Here is a 22,013-nt window from a genome sequence, read left to right as displayed (position 1 = left end):
TTGTATACTAATTTCCATTTGCGCTTTTAACATTTGTTGCAATTGTAAAGAAACCGTCTATAACCAGATAACGAAAAATGAGAGAGGATAATATTCAACTTTGATTGGCGCTTTGATTTAAGAGTTCACGGTTCACGTTATTACTTTTATTATTATTATTATTTTAGTGTCCGGAGTAATATAATCTTATCAATGAGGTTTTAAATTACGCTTAGCTTTCCATTTTTGCTTATCTTGAAGGAAAGTGGAAAGTGTGAGAACAGTCACGACCGTAATTGCGTCCAGCTGGTCAGGAATATGTCGATGTGCAGATAGAAACAGAATCTGACACAAAAAATTTTTTCTTCTTCAACGGATAAACAGTCCTTCGTACCATGGTACTTGAGTTTCTGATAGCGGTCGCAATCGGCGTCTTACCTACGCCAGCACTAGGCATTTTACAATCAGGTCAGTGCCCAAACGCTTACGATATTCAACCCTGTGTATGTTTGAGCCAAGCACTATACAATTTACAGTGCGAGTACCTGACTAATGAGATGTCATTACAAAACGTCTCAGTAGTCTCTCGAGTCCAGTCGATAAATTTGACGTCGTCAGTGTTGCCGTATTTCCCCATACGCGTGCTAGAAAACATGCATGTTCGTTTCTTGTACCTCCAAAGCAACGACTTCGAAGATCTTTTCGACATTCCGGCGTTGTCAACGAGCGACGTCCGGCACTTGGTCATACGTCACACAACACCAAAGAACGGGTGGAAATGGGAACAATTTTCATCTTTCACCAATCTGAAGACACTAGTCGTCTACAATTCGAACGTCGGTGACACAATTACCGCGTCTGATTTCGGTTGTTACGTGACAAAGGACATCAAGAGTCTCAGCTTAATTGGAGCAGGTATCAATTCTATCGAAGCCGGCTCATTCGACGGACTCACGAACATGACGTACCTTCGCCTTTCGCGCAACAAACTACGCACTTTGGGAAGATCTTCTCTACCGAGGCCTTCACGTTTGACTCTTCTCAGACTGGAGTAAGTAGACAGACCATTTTTCAAACATTCGTCTGACGTTATCATAATTCACTATTTCGTGGTACAGTAAAACTTCGCTACAATGATACTCGATATAACGATAAATCCTTCTTCAACGATATTTTTTCGAATCTTGTTTGCAGTGATTTCCAACGTTGGCGTTAACGCTTCCGGGGGACGATGGAATGTTCCAGGGGGTCGGTAGAAGATACGGGTATAACAAAGGATCCTATGGGTTAGATTGCGTTGGGGGGGGGCAATGGGAGAAAAAATTTCTGAAGAAGGGGACGATGGGACAAAAAAGGTTGGGAAACTATGGCCTAACACTCCTCTCGACGAAACGATATTCTTTACCACAATAAATCCTTCTATAACGGTATTTTTTGAAAGAGATCTCGAAACTGTTGCAACGATATTTTTTTAAATTTCGCTCAAAACCTACAATATATTTTTTATTTTTCGCCATCTTTTTCTTTCGAGAATGTTTAGTAACATCGGTATTTTGCACTACCTACCCTCTAAAAATGGTAATGAAGTTGCCGTGAAGCTATTTTCTGTGTAGTGCGTGCACAAAATTGTTGTGAAAGGAACTACTTTACGGAGTAAAAAAAGCAACTAACTGGGGAAAAAAATTCATCTAATTTAATTGAATTTTTTTTATTGTGAATAACTCCTCAGAAATGCATTTTGCATGGTATTAACAACGCCAATTCATAAGTGATGCCAACCCGAGGGGGGTACGTGAGATCGATCTTTTGAGGGGGGACACAAAAGGGTAGGGAGAGGGAGGGTACAAAAATTTTCTTCCCGAGAAATTTTGAGTTACCACCCTTCACAAAAGCACTTAAATTTACCCAAATTGGTGATTAGCATATAAAAAGTAAGTAAAATAGCATGTACTGAATTTTTTCAATTCAATTCACTTCAAAAAGGTATTTTCTTTCGGTATATTAACTTTTTTTTACCGACATATTAATTTTTTATTTTAATTTTTGGTCGGTTTGGGGAAGGCAATTTGGTGATGCTACCCAACAATATAACGATAATCTCTCTCCAACAACAGGTTTTCTTGGTTCGCAGAGCCTTGTTATATCGAGGTTTCATTGTATTTGAATACGAGGCCAGAAAAATTTGAATTATTTTATGATTACAATTTAAACAACAAAATAAATGCATTTAAAATAGCTCGAGGAATATTTCTGTTGGTAAAATGGAACTTTTTTTTTCTTTTGACGTATGAGGTACAGGACAAAAAAAGTTTGCCGATATAAAAAGGATAATTTACATAGGGAAATCGGGGAAAAACACGGTATTTCGAAAGCAATAGGAAGAGATAGATCACTATAACCCATTTCAAGACGCACTTAAGTTTTTCTCCACTCACCTTACAAAGAATTATGCAATATGGGAAAAGAGGTATGAAACCCTCATAAATTCACCAGAAAAAGGGCAAAAACAGTACAAATACAAATACAAATACAAATACAACGCCACAACAGGCAAAATGCCCAACGAGGTGGCTGATAAAAAGATGCCCATAAAAAATATGGATGTCATATGTTTCAAAAATACAGCAACCCAATTAAAAATGCAATTAACACAAATTACAAACAATATATACACATGATAAAATATTATACAATGTCCATAAAGAATACTTATGGTTGTCTTATTCTAAGAATGGATAGCTTCTCGATTTACCCCAACATGTTTATCGTATTTCTTTTTAAACGTGTCAATTGTGTTACAATTTACTACCTCCGGGGGTAAGCTATTCCATTTATTAACAACCCTATTAGAGAAAAATTCCCTGCGACACCATAACCTTGCATTGTCCCTCACCAATCGATACTGGTGTCCCCTTGTAAAAGCAGTCGATTGGCGGTGTACTAAAAGTTCATGGTCCATCCTATCCATCCCATTGAAAATTTTGAACACTTCGATCATATCTCCTCGACACCTGCGTTCATCCAATGTAAACATATTCAAAAAATGAAGTCTTTCTTCATAACTCAAGCCCTGTGTGCCAATAAGGACACGCGTAGCTCTTCTCTGCACCCCTTCAACCAAGTCTATGTCCCTCTGTAGGTATGGTCTCCAAAACCTTACAGCATACTCCAGTCCAGGACGAACTAAGCCTCGAAAAAGCGGAAGAATGACTTTAGGAGAACGCGAAGAGACCTTTTTGAAAATGAGACCAAGCATTCTATTCGCTTTTTTGACAACCGCTGAACAATGTTCAGAAAACTTAAGTCGCTCGTCAATGAGAATTCCCAAATCGGTGACTCTAGTTGCATCCGGGATAGTGACACCATTCAACTCGTAAGAGAACCGTGGGTTGTTCGAACCAAAATGAGCGACCATGCACTTATCTACGCTAAACGTCATGCTCCATTCATTTGCCCATGCTGCAATCCTGTTTAAGTTGGTCTGGAGCAACTCCCTATCGTTTTGATTCCCGATTACGCCCATTAGCTTCACGTCATCTGCGAATTTGCTAGTAATTCCATCGATACCCTGATCGAGTTTGTCGATAAAAAGTGAAAAAAGTATGGGGCCAAGGACACTTCCCTGAGGAACTCCACTTGTGACGTCTGTCCAACCAGAGAATTCCCCGTTCACCATAACTCGTTGCGACCTATCTCTTAACCACGATTCTATCCAATTCAGCAAGTTGCCCCCCTATTCCAATCTCGTGTAAACGCTTCAAGAGTTTGCCATGTTGGACCCGATCGAATGCCTTCTGGAAATCAAGGTAAACAACGTCGACATTTTTGCTCTTACCCAAAGCCTTAGTCACGTAAAAAAGTAAAAGATAAAATTCGTATTTTAACACTAGAACGGCGGAAGCGGTAATTTTGACAGCAAAGCTACTTTGACATGCGATTACACCAAAACGAATACATAATATTAATAATAATAATAATGAATTTCATAATATTGAAATTTCAGGACTTTCCTAACTTCCTGAAACATAAATATTCTCGGTTTCTTAATTGAAAAAAGAACCCAGAACGAGACGATAACGGTCATTCTGACTGCTATAGGCATATTGCACTAATAGGATTGAAAAACATGCTGAAATACAGTCAATTGAAATACAAACATTAATATTAATAGAACAGATATTCTAACAAGGAGTTTGATTTTCTCCAATACCTATTTTGTACCGTTCATTGGTACACTTTTGAAGAAGCTCGTCGTCGTACGTTATTCGATTCCTTTAGCGTTTCTTTGGAACTTGACATTTTTCCTGCATTGCATTCGCTGCAACAATGTTGCACGACGAAAAGCATCTTCATTTCTTACGGTTTTACCCATGCCTTGTCAGGATAAGGCTGACAGCATGGACCTCATGGCCCCCCACAAAGGAGGGGAGCTGACAGGGCCCGGGACAGTTCTCATCATTTTTTGCTTTTTCACGCTATAAATTAACTACGGAAGGGGCCCGTGAAAAGTCTGCCCGACGACCCGCAAAAGATAAAAACCTGGGGGCCCCGCTCCAGGATGTGGGGCCATGGCTGACAAAGATCAAGACCTGAGGCTCGAGACGATTCTTATCATTTTTTTTATTTCTTCACATTATAAATTCACTATCGAGAGGCCCAGGGACCAAGCTGGATAATGTAGGGAGCCATGATCCCCCCCCCCACTCACGTTTTCCGCAAACAAATAATATACATTCACTCTCACGTACGAGAGAGCCACTACCCTCTTTTTTTTATTTTCTTCAAAAATGATTGACAATTGTTGCCATGTTAAAAGATATGTGTCTCATTCATTCAATGAAAATTCATGGTGAAAAATCTGAAAAAACAAACCCACTGAAATTCTTGTTTGCTGCTAACCGTGTCAGATCTCACATTTGGAGAAACGGCATGATTAAAAACTTATTTTCACTGATACAGACTTTCTTAATGGATGAAGGAATATTTATCGTTGTTACCGAATCACAGAGAACCTCGGCCGAATCGCAACAGTAATGATTAGAGCCCGGATTATATGCAAATATTTTGGCATTCCTTAGCATTAATGCATATAAATGCATAAAATCAAAGAATTTTCAGTATAAGTGCATATTTTTGAAGGTTTATTTAAGCTCGCTCAATTTTTTTTTTTATAATTTTTCAAATAAATATTGTTCATAATATTTTCATAAAATTCTGTTTTTTTCCCGCAGGTGAAATTTTTTGAATTAATACATATTTATAAAGTATTTTACGAATACTAAACTGTCTTATATGTAACGCTATTTCTAGAGATATGGCAAAGTGTTAAATGTTTTTTAGAAATAGTGTCGAAATTCTTTTCCTACTGGTATTTTCGTGCAACTACATCGAACTGAAAATGAAAAAATGTCTGAATTAAAAAATATGTAGAAGTTATTTGCATATGCGGTATATATATATATATGAGGGGATAATTTTTTGAAAATGAATGCATATGCACTAAGAAATAGAAAAGATGCCATTTGAAAACACATCTGCTTTTTTTTTTTTTTTTTTTGCATGGAGATTTTTTAATGCATATTTTCTCAGTTTTTGTACATTTTTCGGAATTTTTGAGTTTATCAATGCTTCTAGTGCATATTCTGAGGTGTTTAATGCATATCTTGGGATTTTCGGTGCATATTTTGGCATTTTAAGTAAGCATTTTTTATTTTAATTGCTTATTTTTGCATTTTCAAGTGCTTATTTTTGCATTTTCAAGTGCTTATTTTTGCATTTTCAAGTGCTTATTTTTGCATTTTCAAGTGCTTATTTTTGCATTTTCAAGTGCATATTTTTCATTCTTAAGTGCATATTTTTGCATTTTTAAGTGCATATTTGCATATTTTTAGAGCATATTTTGCCACTTTTTTAGTGCGTATAATCCGGGCTCTAGTAATGATCGTTCATTTCATTGAAGGTCGGTAGCGAGAATGGTTAAATCTCACTCTCATTATCCACAGTTGGTAAACAGAGAAAATCTAGGCCTTGAGTACCATGCACTGACAAACTGAAATCGTGCACAAAGGAAATTTCAAGAAATTTCATAGATCTTAGTCAAAAAAAATTTAACATGCCTTACTAAGTGGTGGTGTGTGTGTGTGTGTGTGTGTGGTTTTTTTTTTTTTCGTGTCAGAGAGATTTATTACCTTTTTTCGTTTTTTCAATTATGTCTTCCATATTTGGTTTTCTTTCGATTTTTTGACATTTATTTTCAGGCGATAATTAATTTATAGTCAAATCTAAATTTCAAAATTCAAAGGCCTGTAGCATATGTGACTCAGATGAAAAAATCGCTGCAGGCTGTTATCAGGGGTACCTGGAGTACAGATGTAGGGGAAGGGGCCTATAATGAGATACTTTTTCTAAAATAGCTTTGCTGATTCCCTGATGAACAATTTAGTAATCCTAAAATTGATTTTGTACACTATAAATATACCTGATTCGGAATATTGATTGAATTTTCAGAAAAAAATATTGCAAGCACATACTCAAACAATGATTTTATTAAAATGTTCGAATCAGGTGTTTTTGGAACAGGTTGCCCAATACGAGACACCAAGGATTCCTAATATGAAACACTATCTCATATTGTGCAGTCACACTGAGAAAAAAACATTTGCATATGAAAAAAGTCATTTATTGAATTTAACTAACCGTCAAAATTGAAAAGACAGTATGACAAATTAAATATTTTTTACGAATAACAAAACATTGCACAAAAATACCATCTCCTTAATTTCTCCACAATCCTTGTGAGACCATCGAGAGCATAGCATATATCTTGCCCACTTCTTTCCATAGGTGACCTCTGAAAATCGGGTTGAACAGAACATGTATTCTGGATCCGACTCATCATAATTAAAATCTGAATTATTTGAGTCCTGTAGAGGTGGTTCTTCGCCATCGCACGTTTCGCCTTCACTCGAATCTTGTCTTTTCTTCTTGGTTTTTGCTGACTTTTTCTTGGCTTTCTTTTGCTTTTTTCCACTTGTCATCCTGTTTTCTTTGTATCTTTTTTTGTACCTTTTGTTGCTTGACTGACGATTTTTCTTCAAGCCGTTTCTTGTATGGGAAGTTGGTCAGCAATATTCCTGAACCCGACCGTGAAGAAGACGTTGTACTAAGCCTTGAGGGAAAAGGGCTAATGTGTGACGGCTTCACCGCCACACCAGAAGGTCCAGGGTTGGCTGCGAAATTAGAAGTTGAAGATGGAGAGTCTTTCTGAAGGCCTTCACTGAATTTTCCATTCTCGCGGCTTTTGTGTAGGCTACTGCAAACAGTCTTAACGAGACACCGTAACTACTTGTCCAGGATTGTTCTTCTATGGTAAGTTTCTATTTCCCTCAGAAAGAAGTGGTACTTGAGGCGTTATCTACAAAATGAGGTCTCAGTATGAGATATCCCATATTAAGGACTTCGTTGTACCTCATATTGGGCACAACCAATGTTTAAGAAATATCACCAAATAAATCGAGAAATAAGTAAAAGAATTGAGAAATCGATACATGAATATGAAACTACGTGTAATGATGAGTATATACTAATAACGAAATGTTCAAAAATGACTTACATTGCGCGTTGTAAAACCCGTCGAAAAATAATTTGTAAAACTTTTGTGCAGGCTGCGCAGTTAAATAGGATCTTGAAGCTGGAGCCGCATGCAAATGAGTAAGGTTATGTTGTTGGCCACTCCATCTACCAATCGAGCTAATAGTGTATGTTTCTAACAACAGATGTTACCACCGTACAAGAGAGATAAAGGGGTATCTCATATTAGGCAAGTATCTCATTATACGTCACTTTCCCCTACTGTATATCTGCATGGGGTTATTCAAGTATTACGTCAGCATCGATGGGGGGAGGGGGGTTCGATGATGCTTACGTCATCAACCATCCTTTATAAAAATATGAAATATTCTTAATGGCATCTCATTCGGAAAAACGGAAAAAAAACCTTTCGTTAACTATTGAGCACCTGAACTAACATTCTCCCTATTGATAAGTTCCCTACAGAGCCACTTTAGTGATCTCTATATGTTTCATGGATCCTTCAAGTGCTCTGGAGCTGTGTCACGCATCACTCAAGTGATCCGTAATTATGCCACGGATCACTTAATTAATCTGGAAAATGTTCCGCGAGTAACTTGAGTGATGTAGAACCGCACTGGGGGCCGCTTCAGTGCTCTAAAACTGTGCCACAATCAAGGGATCTCTAAATGTGTTAAGGATGGTTTAAGTGTTCTGTAACTGTGTCGCGGGTTACTTAGGTGATCTCTGAATGTGAAAGTGATCTTTGAGGCCTACTTCAGTGATCTGAAAATGTGCCACGAGCCACTTAAATGCTCTGGAATTGTGCCTCTGGTCATTTAAGCTATTTATAAATGTGCTGTGAAATTAACAGAAATCGATTATAATAACATATATAAATGTATTTTCTTTCGAAATTTTAATTTAAAAAAAAATGTTTTTTGAATTAAAAAAAATACTTTTTTTCGTCTGGGGAGGGGAGGCGCGCGAGCTCCCTATGCCCCCCCCCCCTCTCCAGCGTACGTTTCTGATCCCACCAATATGCGTTAGGAGGTAGGGGGCAGTGATGACAAAATTTTGCTGACAAGGGAGGGGGGGGGAGTCCAAAATAGCTAAAAATTTGCTTACGTAATATTTAAACGGCCCCTATGGGGGAGGTAAAAGGCACTAAGGCCGTTATTTTCGTTAATATTGGAATAACTCTATTAATTTGCAATACTTCCGTTGAACACATTTTATACGGACGGATCGAGGATGGAAAGGCCATGGAACCAGACCATCGAGAACATATAGAAAGCGAAGCTGCGCCAGGAGATATCTATCAAGACGAGCTCCTCGCCATCCTCGAAGCAATCAGGGAGGCAACAAGGCTGAAAATCCCAGCCCACAGCAGTGCGAACAGCTTCTCAGGAATATTGGCCATCCTGAATCTGATAACAAGGCACCAGACGGCCTCCAAGATCTGGCAATTACGGCTTACGCATCCCTACGTCAACATCTCTTGGGTCAAAGCTCACGAGGACGTGTGGGGCAATGAAGAAGCTTATCGCTGTGCAAAAGAAGCCACCAAATATGGACCCCCTCCCCGAATGATACGAAGGCCCCCACATCCGCTGCAGACTCTTTCCTCGACTGGCAAGCTAAGTGGGTCGCCTCGGAGGCATCTGGCAGATCGACCCGCAAAATAATTCCTCGGCTCAAAACCCTAAACAGCAACTGTCCCAGAGAGGTTGTGAGGATCCGTCATATTATTGTTCAGAAAGGTTTCAGACCAGAGAGCCGAATGACCTTTATAATAGAGTGAGTGTTTCCTTACGGAGCCATGTGGCTGACACTCCAGCGACAGCTAGCTTATATATTTTACGATGTATCACTATCCTTTCTTGTCTGTGTCGTAGTAATTGTTCGAATAAATATTTTATTATGTTCGTGGAGAGTAAATATATTTATCAATAATATCCCTGTATATACGTATAGAGTAATTATTACAGATAGAGAGATTTTCAAACATCATAAATTCAATTGAAATTATTTCACGACAGTTGAACTTGGTCACATGCAAAAAAAGAGTGAATTACAGAGGTATTAGAGGCATGTTGAGCTGCTCAAATAATTAACACTTCAAGCGTTAAGCAATGTTTATTATAAGAAATTGAAAATTCAAGTTCCCCTCCTATTACGTGGAGGAAAACAAATACTTTGAAAAGAAATAAAATTTGAATAAGTTGAGCTTAGATATAAGTTAAAAGTAGAATTTTATATCTCATGTCATTCTCGCATGAAAATTACGTGAGGAACTGGACAAATATCGTGGGGCATCTTCACTGTAGATTAACATATTCACTTGATTATTATGCCCTTCTCCCCAATAGACAAGAGAATCGGACTGTACTCTGGGGATTTTTTTTTTTATTTAATCTTTCACGCTATAGATTTATCTGTGTGCCAGAGGTAAAGGGCACCATGTCACAAAAGGGGAATTTTATAGCAGAGCCATTTAAAGAGTTTGTTTTTTTTAGCCTATGTTTCTTTTTATGGAGCTCGCTTGTTTCATCGCTTGTGTATTCGTGGATATCTCTGCTATTCATTGAAATAGAACTTGGTGTTCTATACCTATGTATAGTGTAACGAACGTATTTACTTAGTTACCGAACACGGCCAGACTGTCGCTTGCGCGATTGGAGCACATTGCTCCGGAAAGCGTGGCCAAAACAATAAGTGTCGGAAAAAAAATAAAAAAGAATTGGAAGAAGGTGACGATGGAACCCAGCACCACGAGTTTGGGAAACTATGCTCTATTGGAATGTTGCTGGCGCCCCTCCTCGTCTAGACCAGTTTCGATCATCCTTGCTTTCTCGGGATTACTTTCTAGAAATTTCACCACTCTTATAAGGCCCCTTTCACACGGAGCGGATGCGGACGCGGATGCGGAAGCAGACGCGGGTCCGCATACCCTTTCAAACGAGCACTGAAGATGCGGACGAATCACCCGCATCTTTAGTTCGAAATTCGTGCATAAAAATTGTTTTTTCGCAATTTTTGTAATTATTTTTCTCCTTCACCCCTGATTTAGTGGCCATAGGCAGCCTAGAGGCATTCTTTGGAGGTTTAACCTAGAGCCACATAGAATATGGGAATAAAGATGTCTTCATTCCGATCCTCACAAGTAGTCGATGGGAGAAAATGTCTTCAAATATTTTGAAACAAAAAATCCGTCTTTTCGGAAAAATATGGAAGAAAAATTCCAAAAACATCCAATGTTTGAAAAATCAAATCCAAAAACATCCAAAACTTTCGATGTTCCAAAAAAAAGAAAAAAAAAATGCAGGAGATATCAAAGAATTTGCAAGTAGTAAAAAAGGAAAGGGGTAGAGACTTTCAAAATGCCTGTGCTTAGAAATATTCACATCACAATTCTGTCTTAGGCCGGGATTACACTATAAACGTTCGTTTATAAAACTTGAAAAATGCAACCAATAGGCGGATCAGTTAAGTTAGCTCGAATGTAACAGATGTGTTTATTGGTTACATTTTTCAAGTTTTATAAAATAACTTTCATAAACCTTTTAGAGTGAAATCCCATCCTTAGATTAGTCTCACTTCTGAAATATAAAATTTCATTTTTTAAGTTTATAGACTGAATATCGAGTAAAATAAACTTGTAGGTATCGGGGGAACCACCAAAAATATTCAAGTGCTAGGGTCTTCAAACGACTTAATCCGGCCCTGAGTGAACACCGTACGTGGATAACGTTGTTTAATAAAAGTATTTTTTTGAAAGTTTAAAAAATTAAAAGATTAAAAATTAAAAAAAATTAAAAATACTTAAAATAATATTTCAGATATTTATATTTTTTAAATAATTTTAAAAATTTAAAAAGAAAAAAAATTAAAATTTTTAAATTAAATTTAAAAGCTATTAAAGTATGTAGTTAATTAAATATTCGTAATGAACAACAGAACGGCTTATAATTTTGGTCCCGTCAGTGGCCGTTGTTGACAGGTTTTATTGTATAAAATTGTGAAATATGGACAAAAGGCAGTTAAAGTTGCTATATCTCCTTTATCTCAGAAGGAAACGGAGGGATAGACGTATGTAGGTACATTATATTAATGAGCAGGGACCATCATATGGTGTTTTTAAGGGTATTTATGGCAAATAATTAAAAAAATTCCGTGCAAAATCACCTTCAAAAAGTAGCCAAAGATGCGGACGAATTCGCTCCGCATCCGCATCGTCTGAATAGCTCCGAATACTATAAACCTATTGTCAAAACTTCTATGTGCGGATGCGGAGCCCGCACTTAGGTTTTGACACATGCGGACGACGTCCGGACCCGCATGAACATTTCCTATATAGGTGCGGAGATTTTTCGGCTCGTCTGAAAGGCGCAGTATATTCCAATTGTTAAAACTTCTTCCGGACCCGCATCCGCATCCGCTCCGTGTGAAAAGGCCCTAAGGTTCTTTCTTGATGGAGTTCCGTCGCTTTAGGATGTTTAGCTTTCATTCCTTCTCTAGAGCTTATGATGGAGCTTGGTAGTGAAATTCTTTTGTATACTGGCATGAGGTGGCATAATGTATCTTGGTTTTCGCAGCTGCAGTGGTTATTGGGGATCGATTTAAGGTCCGTTTACACGAAGCAAGTGATTTAGTTGGTAACTAAATTTTAAGTTGCCAAGTACGATACAATGTATGCAGACGATAAGGGCCGTTTACACGGCTTTAGTTGGAAAGTGCGCAAGTGCACAAGTGATTTAGTTGGTAAGTGAAATACAAACGGTTCTATTTTTTCCGGTTAAGTAGGCCTATGCGTATGCGCCAGTAGGCGTGACCTGCCGCTCTGGAGGGGTCTTTTTGCTCTCTCACGGAGGGGTTTATTTTGATGTCAAGTGTGAACCTGTTCATACTCCGTCGTCTCCTGAAGTTTCGCTAGAATTCCGCGGAAATATTGGATGGTGAGGTGGCCAGAGGACACAACCTTCAAGTTTGTTGATGTCAAGTTCAATCTTCGCCATAAATGTTTGTTGAACTATAGAAATGAAAATTACCTTAACAAAAAAGCTAAAAATTATTCGATGTTGGAAAAAGCTATGGAATATTCTGTCGACGTGATGTCAGGTGTTGAAAAAAATTGAAGATTCAGAAATATATATCGGGTGTATATACTGTATATTAAAAACTGGAGGGGGGTTTCGAATATTTCTCTCGTCCAGAACGAATTTGCTGCCATCTGTTGTAAAAATACATGATCAAATATTTAACATAAAGATATCATCTCTATAGCTTAAATTAAAAAATAATAATAATTTCGAAAATTTGGAAATAATTTTTATTATTTGATTTTTAACCCTTAAAATTTCCTACGAATGCCAAGAATCTTCTCCCATATTTTCGGCTTACATAATTCATATAATTTATCTCCTCTTTAACTTCGATTAAAATATCATATAATCGATATTTACAACTTAGAGGAGAAATAGAGAAATCTTATATTTCTTCTCGATGACTAACAGAAGCTTATAATATGAAGTGTATTCTTTTTTCCCCTCTTGGGTAAGTGAAAGTGAATAAATTTATATTCTTCTTTAAAAAAAATATCATATAATGTGGATCTGATCACAGTATTCGTAAGTTCTACCTGATCATCTTCATCCATTGTTACGAAAGCTATGAGCTTTAAAAAAAGCACTTCTCTGAACGCCAGATAAATAAAAAATTATTACTATTATTCTCCCGCACGTTGCGTCTCTCTCTCTCTCCGTGGATTTGAGTAGACTGAAGCGTGCATGCGCTAACTGCACTCGTCTCTGTAAAAATTATCCAATGAGCATCTACTTACCACTTACGTGTGGACACTTTCAAGAAGAATAGGTAAGTTAAAATTAAGTTACCAACTAGAGCACTTGCCTCGTGTAAACAGGCCTTAAAACCGTGTAAACGGTCCTTATCGTCTGCATACATTGTATCGTAAGTAGTATACGCGACGGCATACCGCGTTTTTTGGCACGCTCCATCTCCGGGGACCCTCCGTCTCTAGGTATTTACTGAGATATAGTATGATATGGTCTTCCCACTCCGAGGACCCTCCGTCTCTGTGTTTATATGTTTATCCCCACTTTCAGTATCTCGGACGAAATCTCTCTCTTATCTCGAGTATTCGTCTATTCATAGTTATTTTATTATTCATGTTTGAACTATTACTTTTTATTTCATTCACTTGAAATTTTTATATATTTCTATTAAAAGTTTTTAAAAGTTTTAAAAATATGTTTTAACGTACTTAATTTTTTTTATACATTTATTTTTGTTACATTAGATTCAAGATTATTTTCACCGACTTTTTTTTTTGTTTTTTTTTTATTTGAATTTTTACACTTTAACAAATTTTTCAATTTTCTATACAAAGTTTTTTATGTTAATACTTTCTCTATTTATTTTATTTTCCTTGACATTTTTTATATTTTATTTTTCAAGTTATAAATTTATTTCTACATTTACGTTTTTCTGTCCCTAGTTTTTTTCCCTTCAAATTAATTTTGCTTTTTCGCTTTTTTTTTCAATTTATTTCATTAAATTGAATTTTTTCTGAAGTTTTTCATACATTTATTCAATATTTGTTTCATTAACATGAATTTTTTTTTTCTATTTGAAGTAATTTTATTTTTTACTTCATTACTTTTTTTTCATTTCAATAATTCAAAATTTATTTACTTTTTCAACTTCTTTAATTGTTTTAAAAACTTTTTTTTCTATTCAAAGTTTTTCACTTTAATACATTTTTCAATTTCTATACAAAGTTTTTCAATTCAACTCTTTAAACAAATACTTTTAAACTGATTCTTTTTGCTATAGATTTGTTTCCTGTCTTGTGGGTTTTTTGTATGCATTCTCTTATTTTTTATATGTATCACATAATTTCATAAATGGAATATAAGAAGTATTAAAGAAATGAAGAAAACATTAAGTAAATAACAATATTGAATTAATATATTATAAATATATAGAAAAAGAATCAGTTTAAAAGTATTTGTTTAAAGAGTTGAATTGAAAAACTGATGGAAAAAATGATAAAGTGTTCATGGTTGACATTAATGGCAAAACAGTTTCGGTTTCCGTCGACCGCTTTAAACCAGCATTCTCCCCCTTGGAAGATACAAACGCCGCTGGCAACGCAGATGCTAGCTAAAGACTTTACGTTGCAGAAGAACTCGAAACTGAAACCATCAGTGACCACACGATCTGAACGTCAAGTCTAGTTCAGGGATTTTTATCATGCCCAACATTCACACTGGGAGGGGGTACTGTAGAGCCTCATTATTATTATTATTATTATTATATTTTGCACATTAGCTCTCCTACCAAGTACGCTATGGTTATGTGAAAGAATCTCAGTATTTTCTGTACTGAAGCTCGAGATGCCCGGTTGCCTCCTTCAGAGCGTTCGAAGGCCATGTGTGTAAGAACTTCAGATTAGCTCTAGATCTCACACGCGAGATACACCTACGTCGTCTTTCTCTCTCTCTCAATCTCATGTAAATGTTCCGGTAAATATCTTTAATAACTTTATAATTAAATATCATGTTTCTTCAAATTGTCTTTTTACTACGGAGACAGATGCGCTACCGTCACCTAAGAAATATATTTGAAATTTTTCAGACCGAACATCCACAAGCATTTTTTTTTTTTTTTTTTTTTTTGCATTGTGAGTTAACTGTATTGAAATCAATTTTCCCGATTTGCCGACTTAATTTTCGTTAACTCGTAAACGGGAAATCGTCGGAAATTCCAGAGATTGGGAAGAAAAAATAAAACTCACGCCCCACCCCCTCCCGCAGCACTCCTACTCGATCTCGGGATAGTCTAACGGCACTTAAATAATTACGTGTTTAAGGCCTCATTATTAAGGTGACTATATAACTCGTTTTTTTAAAGGGCTTCGTATTAAACAGTATTTTTGACTATACCAACTTCTCTTTTAATTATTTTATGACCAGTTTGTTTTTCTTCTTCTTTCGACACGACGTGGTTGAATCGACTAATCTTTACTGAAATTGTGAACGAAGATAATTTTTCATAACTGATGGATTACATATATCACGATAGTAGCGAGTAAAATTGAGAATCTTTGCTTTATATTTTCCGTATATTTGCCGAAAATATAAGATAATTCATTTTTGCAGAACTCCAGACCAACTAGAGTCTAAGACACTGCTATACTGTGTCAACCGCATGCACTGCTTTTAACGTCTTCGGAAGTGTTTTAGAGCTATGGTAGCTCGGTTGGAGCTTCAATGTAGAAAATTTTGATTTTCAGACTTTCGAAATTCAAACTTTTCGAGGTGTTTGGTCCCATGTTACAAATTATTATGGAATGCTGGAGCACTCACTGCACACCTGACTCCGATATGAGCAGTTTGCTTATATGCGAAGCCCTTCATTTCCCAAACTTGGCAAATTTTAAACAATTTCAGCAATAATTAGCAATCTTATTCAGTAACAATTACTGACGTACCGTATTTACGATTACCAGAACAATTTTCCGGAATTTTAAATTTCCCTTGCTTTGTACCCTTTGTATATACAGGGTGATTAAAAAAAATGGAAAAAACTTTAGGAGGTGATAGTACACACCAATACAAACAATTGTCATCAAAGAATGCATGGTTTAACATGAAACGTAAACGCGCTAGCGAGTTTCGAAACGGCCGCTCTGGAAACGTTGAAACGGCATTCCTCTTGAGATTTATCGGAAGAAAAAGAACACCATGCATGCAAATGTAACCTGGGGAAGAAGAAACCGTATGCAAATCTGCGTCACAGTGAATAAAATGCACGGACACCAGCCCTATGAAGTACGCCCAAGTCGTGCTGTGGTAAGATGCTCATCTTCCACTATGAAGGTTACCATCACGGTCCAGGGGTTCGAATCCGAGCTTACAACGTTAGAAGCAAGTTTTTTACCTATCGAGCCTGAAGCGATCACCGATGTGGATGGAGCCTTCATTTACCACCCAACTCCTCTGGTTGGAAGTTGCCGTATGGCGATATATGACTGCAGTTGGTGTGCGGTAAAGTAATTCTATGAAGTTATTCTAGCGTGCAACCGTTCTAACAGTTGAAACGTACGGTATAATGGCACACTTTAGTGATACTGAAAAAGCAGACATGCATTTCATTTACGGAGCTACAAACGGAAGTACCACAGAGGCAGTAAGAATGTACGGTGAGTGTTTGCCCCCACAGGCGGTTGCCCAATCCGAAAACATCTGCGCACTTGCATTGGCAGCCATGCAAAACAGGATCCTTTCTTGCTTCCCGGTCTGATGCAGGTCCTACAAGGTTGTAACACAGATTTGCATACGGTTTCTTGTTCTTCTCCAGGTTACATTTACATGCATGGTGTTCTTTTTTCTCTTGATAAATTTTGACAGGAATGTCGTTTTAACGTTTGCGGAGCGGACGTTTCGAAACGCGCTCGTGCGTTTCATTTTAGACCATGCATTCCTTCATGACAATTGTTTGTATTGGTGTGTACCATCACCTCTTAAAGTTTTCCCTCTCTTCTAAATTACCCTGTATATATTTATATCAGAATATTTATATCGAATTTCGGGTTTCTAAAGGTCTGGACACACATATCCGCACCGTGCCCGACACGTGCGTCGGCCGAGTGTAGGTCATCACACGGTCAAAGAATAATTCTTTGCTAAGCTATGCAGCCGTTCACACATATCCGCACCGTAGCCGAGTACCGTCACCGCACCGCGTCCGCACCGTCACCAACTAGTTTATTTTATACTTTTACGGTGACGGTGCGGTCTCGGGAGAGAGAGAGAGCGCAGATTTTTTTTATAAAAGAGCTCATTTATTTCATGTCGCTTCTCAATTTTCATCAATTGCTGAATTATTAATTCCATTTGTTTCTTGATTTTAATCAATTTCTGCATTATTACTTTTATTAATTATGAATTTTCAATAGTTCTGGAATTATTTCTTCCGTTAATTCTAAATTTTAATCTATTCCGAAATTATTTCTTTTATTAATTCTGAATTTTCATTGGTACTGAAATAATTTCTCCCAAATATTTTTAATCCATCGATTCTAAAGTTTTCCTTAATTTCGGAAATGGTTTCTCACATTCGTTTAAAATTACCTACATTAATTTTTGTGTTAATTCACATTTGGGTAGTTATTATTTTTTTTTGTACGGGCGTATTTCTTAGCGTTCGTGTATATTCAGTATGCCGATTCCCTCTTCCCACAAAATATATGAAATCTTGTTAAAGAGAGGGGGTGTCCTAAACATTTTTCGTGCCCCGAAATTGTTTGGACGCACCTGGCCCCGCTTCTGTGGTACTAGCGTAATATATAGAAAACATATGGATAAACATTTTCCAACTTTGATGGGAAAACAAAGTTTAAAATTATGTTTCACATAGCATATAACGAAATTTTGCCGGGGAGATTTTTGTTAAAATAATAATGTAAACTTGGAAAACTAACTGGGTTTAATTTCCGATGCTCTATAAATGAATCATTGTTTTGGTTTTAACATAAATTATATATATAAATAGAAAACGGTTCGAAAATTTTTGGGTTTTTTCTTATGGGAAAATATATGAGACATTTTAAATTTGGTACTCACATCAGATGTAACATGTTAAGCCATAAATGCTTAACCCATGTCCTGTGCGGCCCTCGGAAGCATTTGATGTGGCCCGTGACAACAAAAAACAAAACAAGGCTCTCGAGTGGTCTCAAGCACATTTCAAAATCACTTGAGCGACTAACGGCACACCTCCAGTTCACTTAAGTGGATCGTGATACATTTGCAGATTATCCTATTTGAGTGGTTAGTGGCACATTTCCAGATCTCTCGAGTGGCCCGCGGCACGCTCGCACATCACTTAAGCGACACGTGCCACTTCTTTTTAGATACTTTTGGAGGATCGAGACTCATTTCTGGATAACTTTAGAAGCCCGCGAAATATTTCAAAACAATGAAGTGGCCCACACCTTCCAAAAAGTCGAGCACCTTTGTGCTAAATATCTGACAAAGGTGTTTCGGCGACTGGGACTTTGGCAAGGAGTGCTTTAAATTACTATCGAATACTGGTGAGGCTTTATCATTGAATCAAGCCCCGGCAAACTAAACACCCCAATTGTTATTGATTTTAATATCCATTTGCCATCTGCAGAGGAGCCAATTTTCAGTTTAGAAGATTCCGCGAACACACACACAGAGTAAAAGATATGCTCGCTCTTTCGTACAATATGCTCCTACTGAGCTGAGATACACTTCTCCGAGGTGTTATCGGAATTTGACACCACCTGCCCCTACAGATGATTATATTTATGATGGCCGTTGACTCTGAATAAAAAAAAAACGAGTGTGTAGGTGAGGAAGAGAGAGTACCCCTCTCCCCCACAGATTGTTTTAATTTCTATATGGCTTTTTTCTTCTCTCCACTTTTATCACTCCGTAAATAATCTCCTCTGTCCAAACTATAAACAAGAATGCATATAGTCAAACTAAGCAAATGGCCGTCTTTTTATTTTCAGCTGCATTTAAAGATCCTTTTTTGCGGGTTTGTCACATACAAAAAATCTATCGGAGATCAATCCAAAATAAAAACAAAATTAAAACTTCTATAAAAAACACACGCACACACACATATACAGACAGATAAAAAATTTATATACATGTGTAGATTATTTACAGAAATGTTTAGAACAATTAATTATTGTTAATTTACGCTAGGGTTATTATATCCAAATCACTCTTGTTAATTAATTTACTGAACATTGATTACACCGAACCGGCTGCGTTAAAGACTTGAAGCAATCGACACAGCTTCGTAGTCAGCATACGGCAGCGACACGGGCAACACACGGAAAGGTGTGGTCTGAAGAGGAACGAGCCGAGCCACGGCCAACTGACGCCCGAGCTACGGTCCTGGCACGGTGCGGATATGTGTGTCCAGACCTTAAGTCGGTGATGAGTGCTTCAGATTTCGTTGAATAGTCAGTGAATGATTGAATCAGTGTCAAAATAACGGGAAGGCACAAACAAATATGGTAATATTGTTCTCCTGCAAAATAAATATCCTTCTACATTTTTTATTTCCTTATAGCTATAATGAGTTGTCACGTCTTGCTGATGATATGTTTGTCGACATGCCGTTCTTACGTGACATTAGATTGGGATACAACAACATAGCCATCCTCTCAGAAGTTGTATACAGCAGGATATGGAAGCCAAACACCTCGATACAGATACAAGGTGAACCGACTATAAATTTTTGTTATTATGCTGTATTCATTTCCCACAGAAGAGAACAAAATAAATGTAATGGTCTTCTCATTTTTAGGAAATCCGATAAAATGCGATTGTACCTTGATGTGGTCACTGGTGATAGAACAAAAGCCCGGGTTGCTGCGCGGAATTTGCAATCATCCGAAACATCTGTATGGACGAGAACTAACGTCTCTCTCTACGAACTCATTTAACTGCATTCTATGAAATTTTCTCATATATGCCTCGTATATGTCACGATTCCGTTCATTTTCTTACATTTTCTTTTTTTCTTTATCGAAGTGTCGAAACATATTTTTGTAATGCAATCACATTTTGTAATACATTGCACTGCATTCTCTTAAATTGAGTGCTTCTGTTAAAAACTTTCGCTCCATTCATTTCTAGTCAGTGTTCCTACGGTTTCTCATCATCGAGATGGAAATGCTAACCGATTTTACCTTCAGTAAAGTCTCGTCACATTCAGCAATGCACTTGCAACTTTAAATATTACTATATACAGTGTGGTAGACTGCGATCGCCCAATAATTGCACACGTGATTCCTTGTTAAAATCTAATATGCAAAAGTGTTTTCATTTTTTTGATTTAACCCATACTTGATGAGTTATAACACTTTAAAAATTGATGACGTCACTTCAAAATCCTGCCAAATTCACCGAACGTACACCAAACGTTTAACTTGGCGTTTCTTTTCAAACACAACAATGATATTATAACCCTAAGAAACTGAGAAAGTAAACCAGTTTCTTTTCCCTTTTTTGCTGTATGTGTGTATGTGCACGCGCACTTTGCACATTTTTACGCGGTTTGTTAATTATTGCGATTTTCTAAGATTGCGCAGACTTTTTGAGTTCATCTCCGTAAGATTTGAAAAAAAAAAACTACTGCCGCCTCAAAAATTCTGAAATTTTGTCCAAATGTGTTACTCGCCATGCGTTAGAAAAATGAACCTCAGATTTAGAAGTTCACCCAAGTATTTTTTTAAAACAAATATTGAACTCTCAGATATATATTTTTCAAATTTATACATTTTTTTCAAATTTCATTAAAATTCATAAAATTCTAACGGATGATAAGATATTAAAGTTCGAGGTCCATCTTACTAAAACATGCCGTATAAATATTTCTACAAAATTTCAGAATTTTTGGTGCCGTAGGTTTTTTCATATCTTAAACGGATGAGCTCAAAAACTGCAATTTGTGAAAATCGCGTTCAAAGCATTTTTTCTTGTTCACGTTTTTACACCACAATTCATTAATTTTTAATTATATTTTGAAAAAAAAAAGCGAATTAACCCGATTGACACGAAATTTTCTTGCATTTAAATGAAATATTTTTAAAGTCATGTTTGAAAAATCAACTTCGGGGGTCATGAAAGCCTTTAAATAAATAAAGACATACGCCAACGATTTTGAGATGAGACTTTTTCCCAGTTCCGATTCAGAAGTTTTGCAACATTTACATGTTGCGCCACAGCTTTTGATTTTAATTCTGCAACACAATTAACTTGAGTAACACAATAAGCATAATGAATGAAATCGTTCACACAGTTATAAATTGTCACGCGATGAAGTCTAACAATTACAGTTTAAAATTTTTACACAACATCTCATTTATGTTATGAATGTGCGTATAAAACAGTAGGCCTCTACTCAATCCCACACAGTAAAGGCATAGCTTTCACTTCGAAGATTGAGAGCTGGGAGGGAGGGTGGTAAGCATGATTTTTCGGAAAGAAATTAAGAAACGAAATACATACATATGTATGTATATATAAGAGCATCTCAAAGGGCCGACAAAATTAGTAGTGGCTAGGGCGGCGACATCCTGAAGTCCGTCTCTGTTAAGAGGGGGCCCGGGGGCGTATCAACAAATCCTACTCTTCTAGCAACATCATAGAAATTTTGCGCATCGTGATTGGTTGAAGTTAGTAATGTGCCATTACGTCACTCATATAGTGAAATACAAATTCAAATTTGACGAAGTTGAGCGGTGGTTTTTTTTCTCTATCGTTTTATTTTCGCACGCGGTTTTAAGCGGTTTTTTCGATTCCTCAAATTTTATTGTTTTATTTTATTATTTGTGTGCCAGTCGGTGTAATGGTTAGAGTACAGGGTTTGTGTATCGAAGGTTGTGGGTTTGA

General features: G+C 36.9%; 1 protein-coding gene across 1 annotated transcript; it reads left to right on the top strand.

Annotated features, from left to right (window-relative positions):
* Nucleotides 1-259: 259 nt before the first annotated feature.
* On the top strand, nt 260-21,145 carry LOC149076710 (uncharacterized). Its single transcript, XM_089244334.1, has 3 exons — nt 260-1,030; nt 19,687-19,835; nt 19,924-21,145. Exons 1-3 carry the CDS (start codon nt 375-377, stop codon nt 20,073-20,075), a joined length of 957 nt encoding a protein of 318 aa, XP_089100460.1. The 5' UTR covers nt 260-374; the 3' UTR covers nt 20,076-21,145.
* The last annotated feature ends 868 nt before the right edge of the window (nt 21,146-22,013 follow it).

The sequence above is a fragment of the Pholcus phalangioides genome, unplaced genomic scaffold, assembly GCF_987345545.1.
Source record: "Pholcus phalangioides strain wild (caught in Gottingen) unplaced genomic scaffold, Ppha-v1.0 ptg000015l_1, whole genome shotgun sequence".
Taxonomy (NCBI): domain Eukaryota; kingdom Metazoa; phylum Arthropoda; class Arachnida; order Araneae; family Pholcidae; genus Pholcus; species Pholcus phalangioides.
This window is presented reverse-complemented; position numbering and strand designations above follow the sequence as displayed.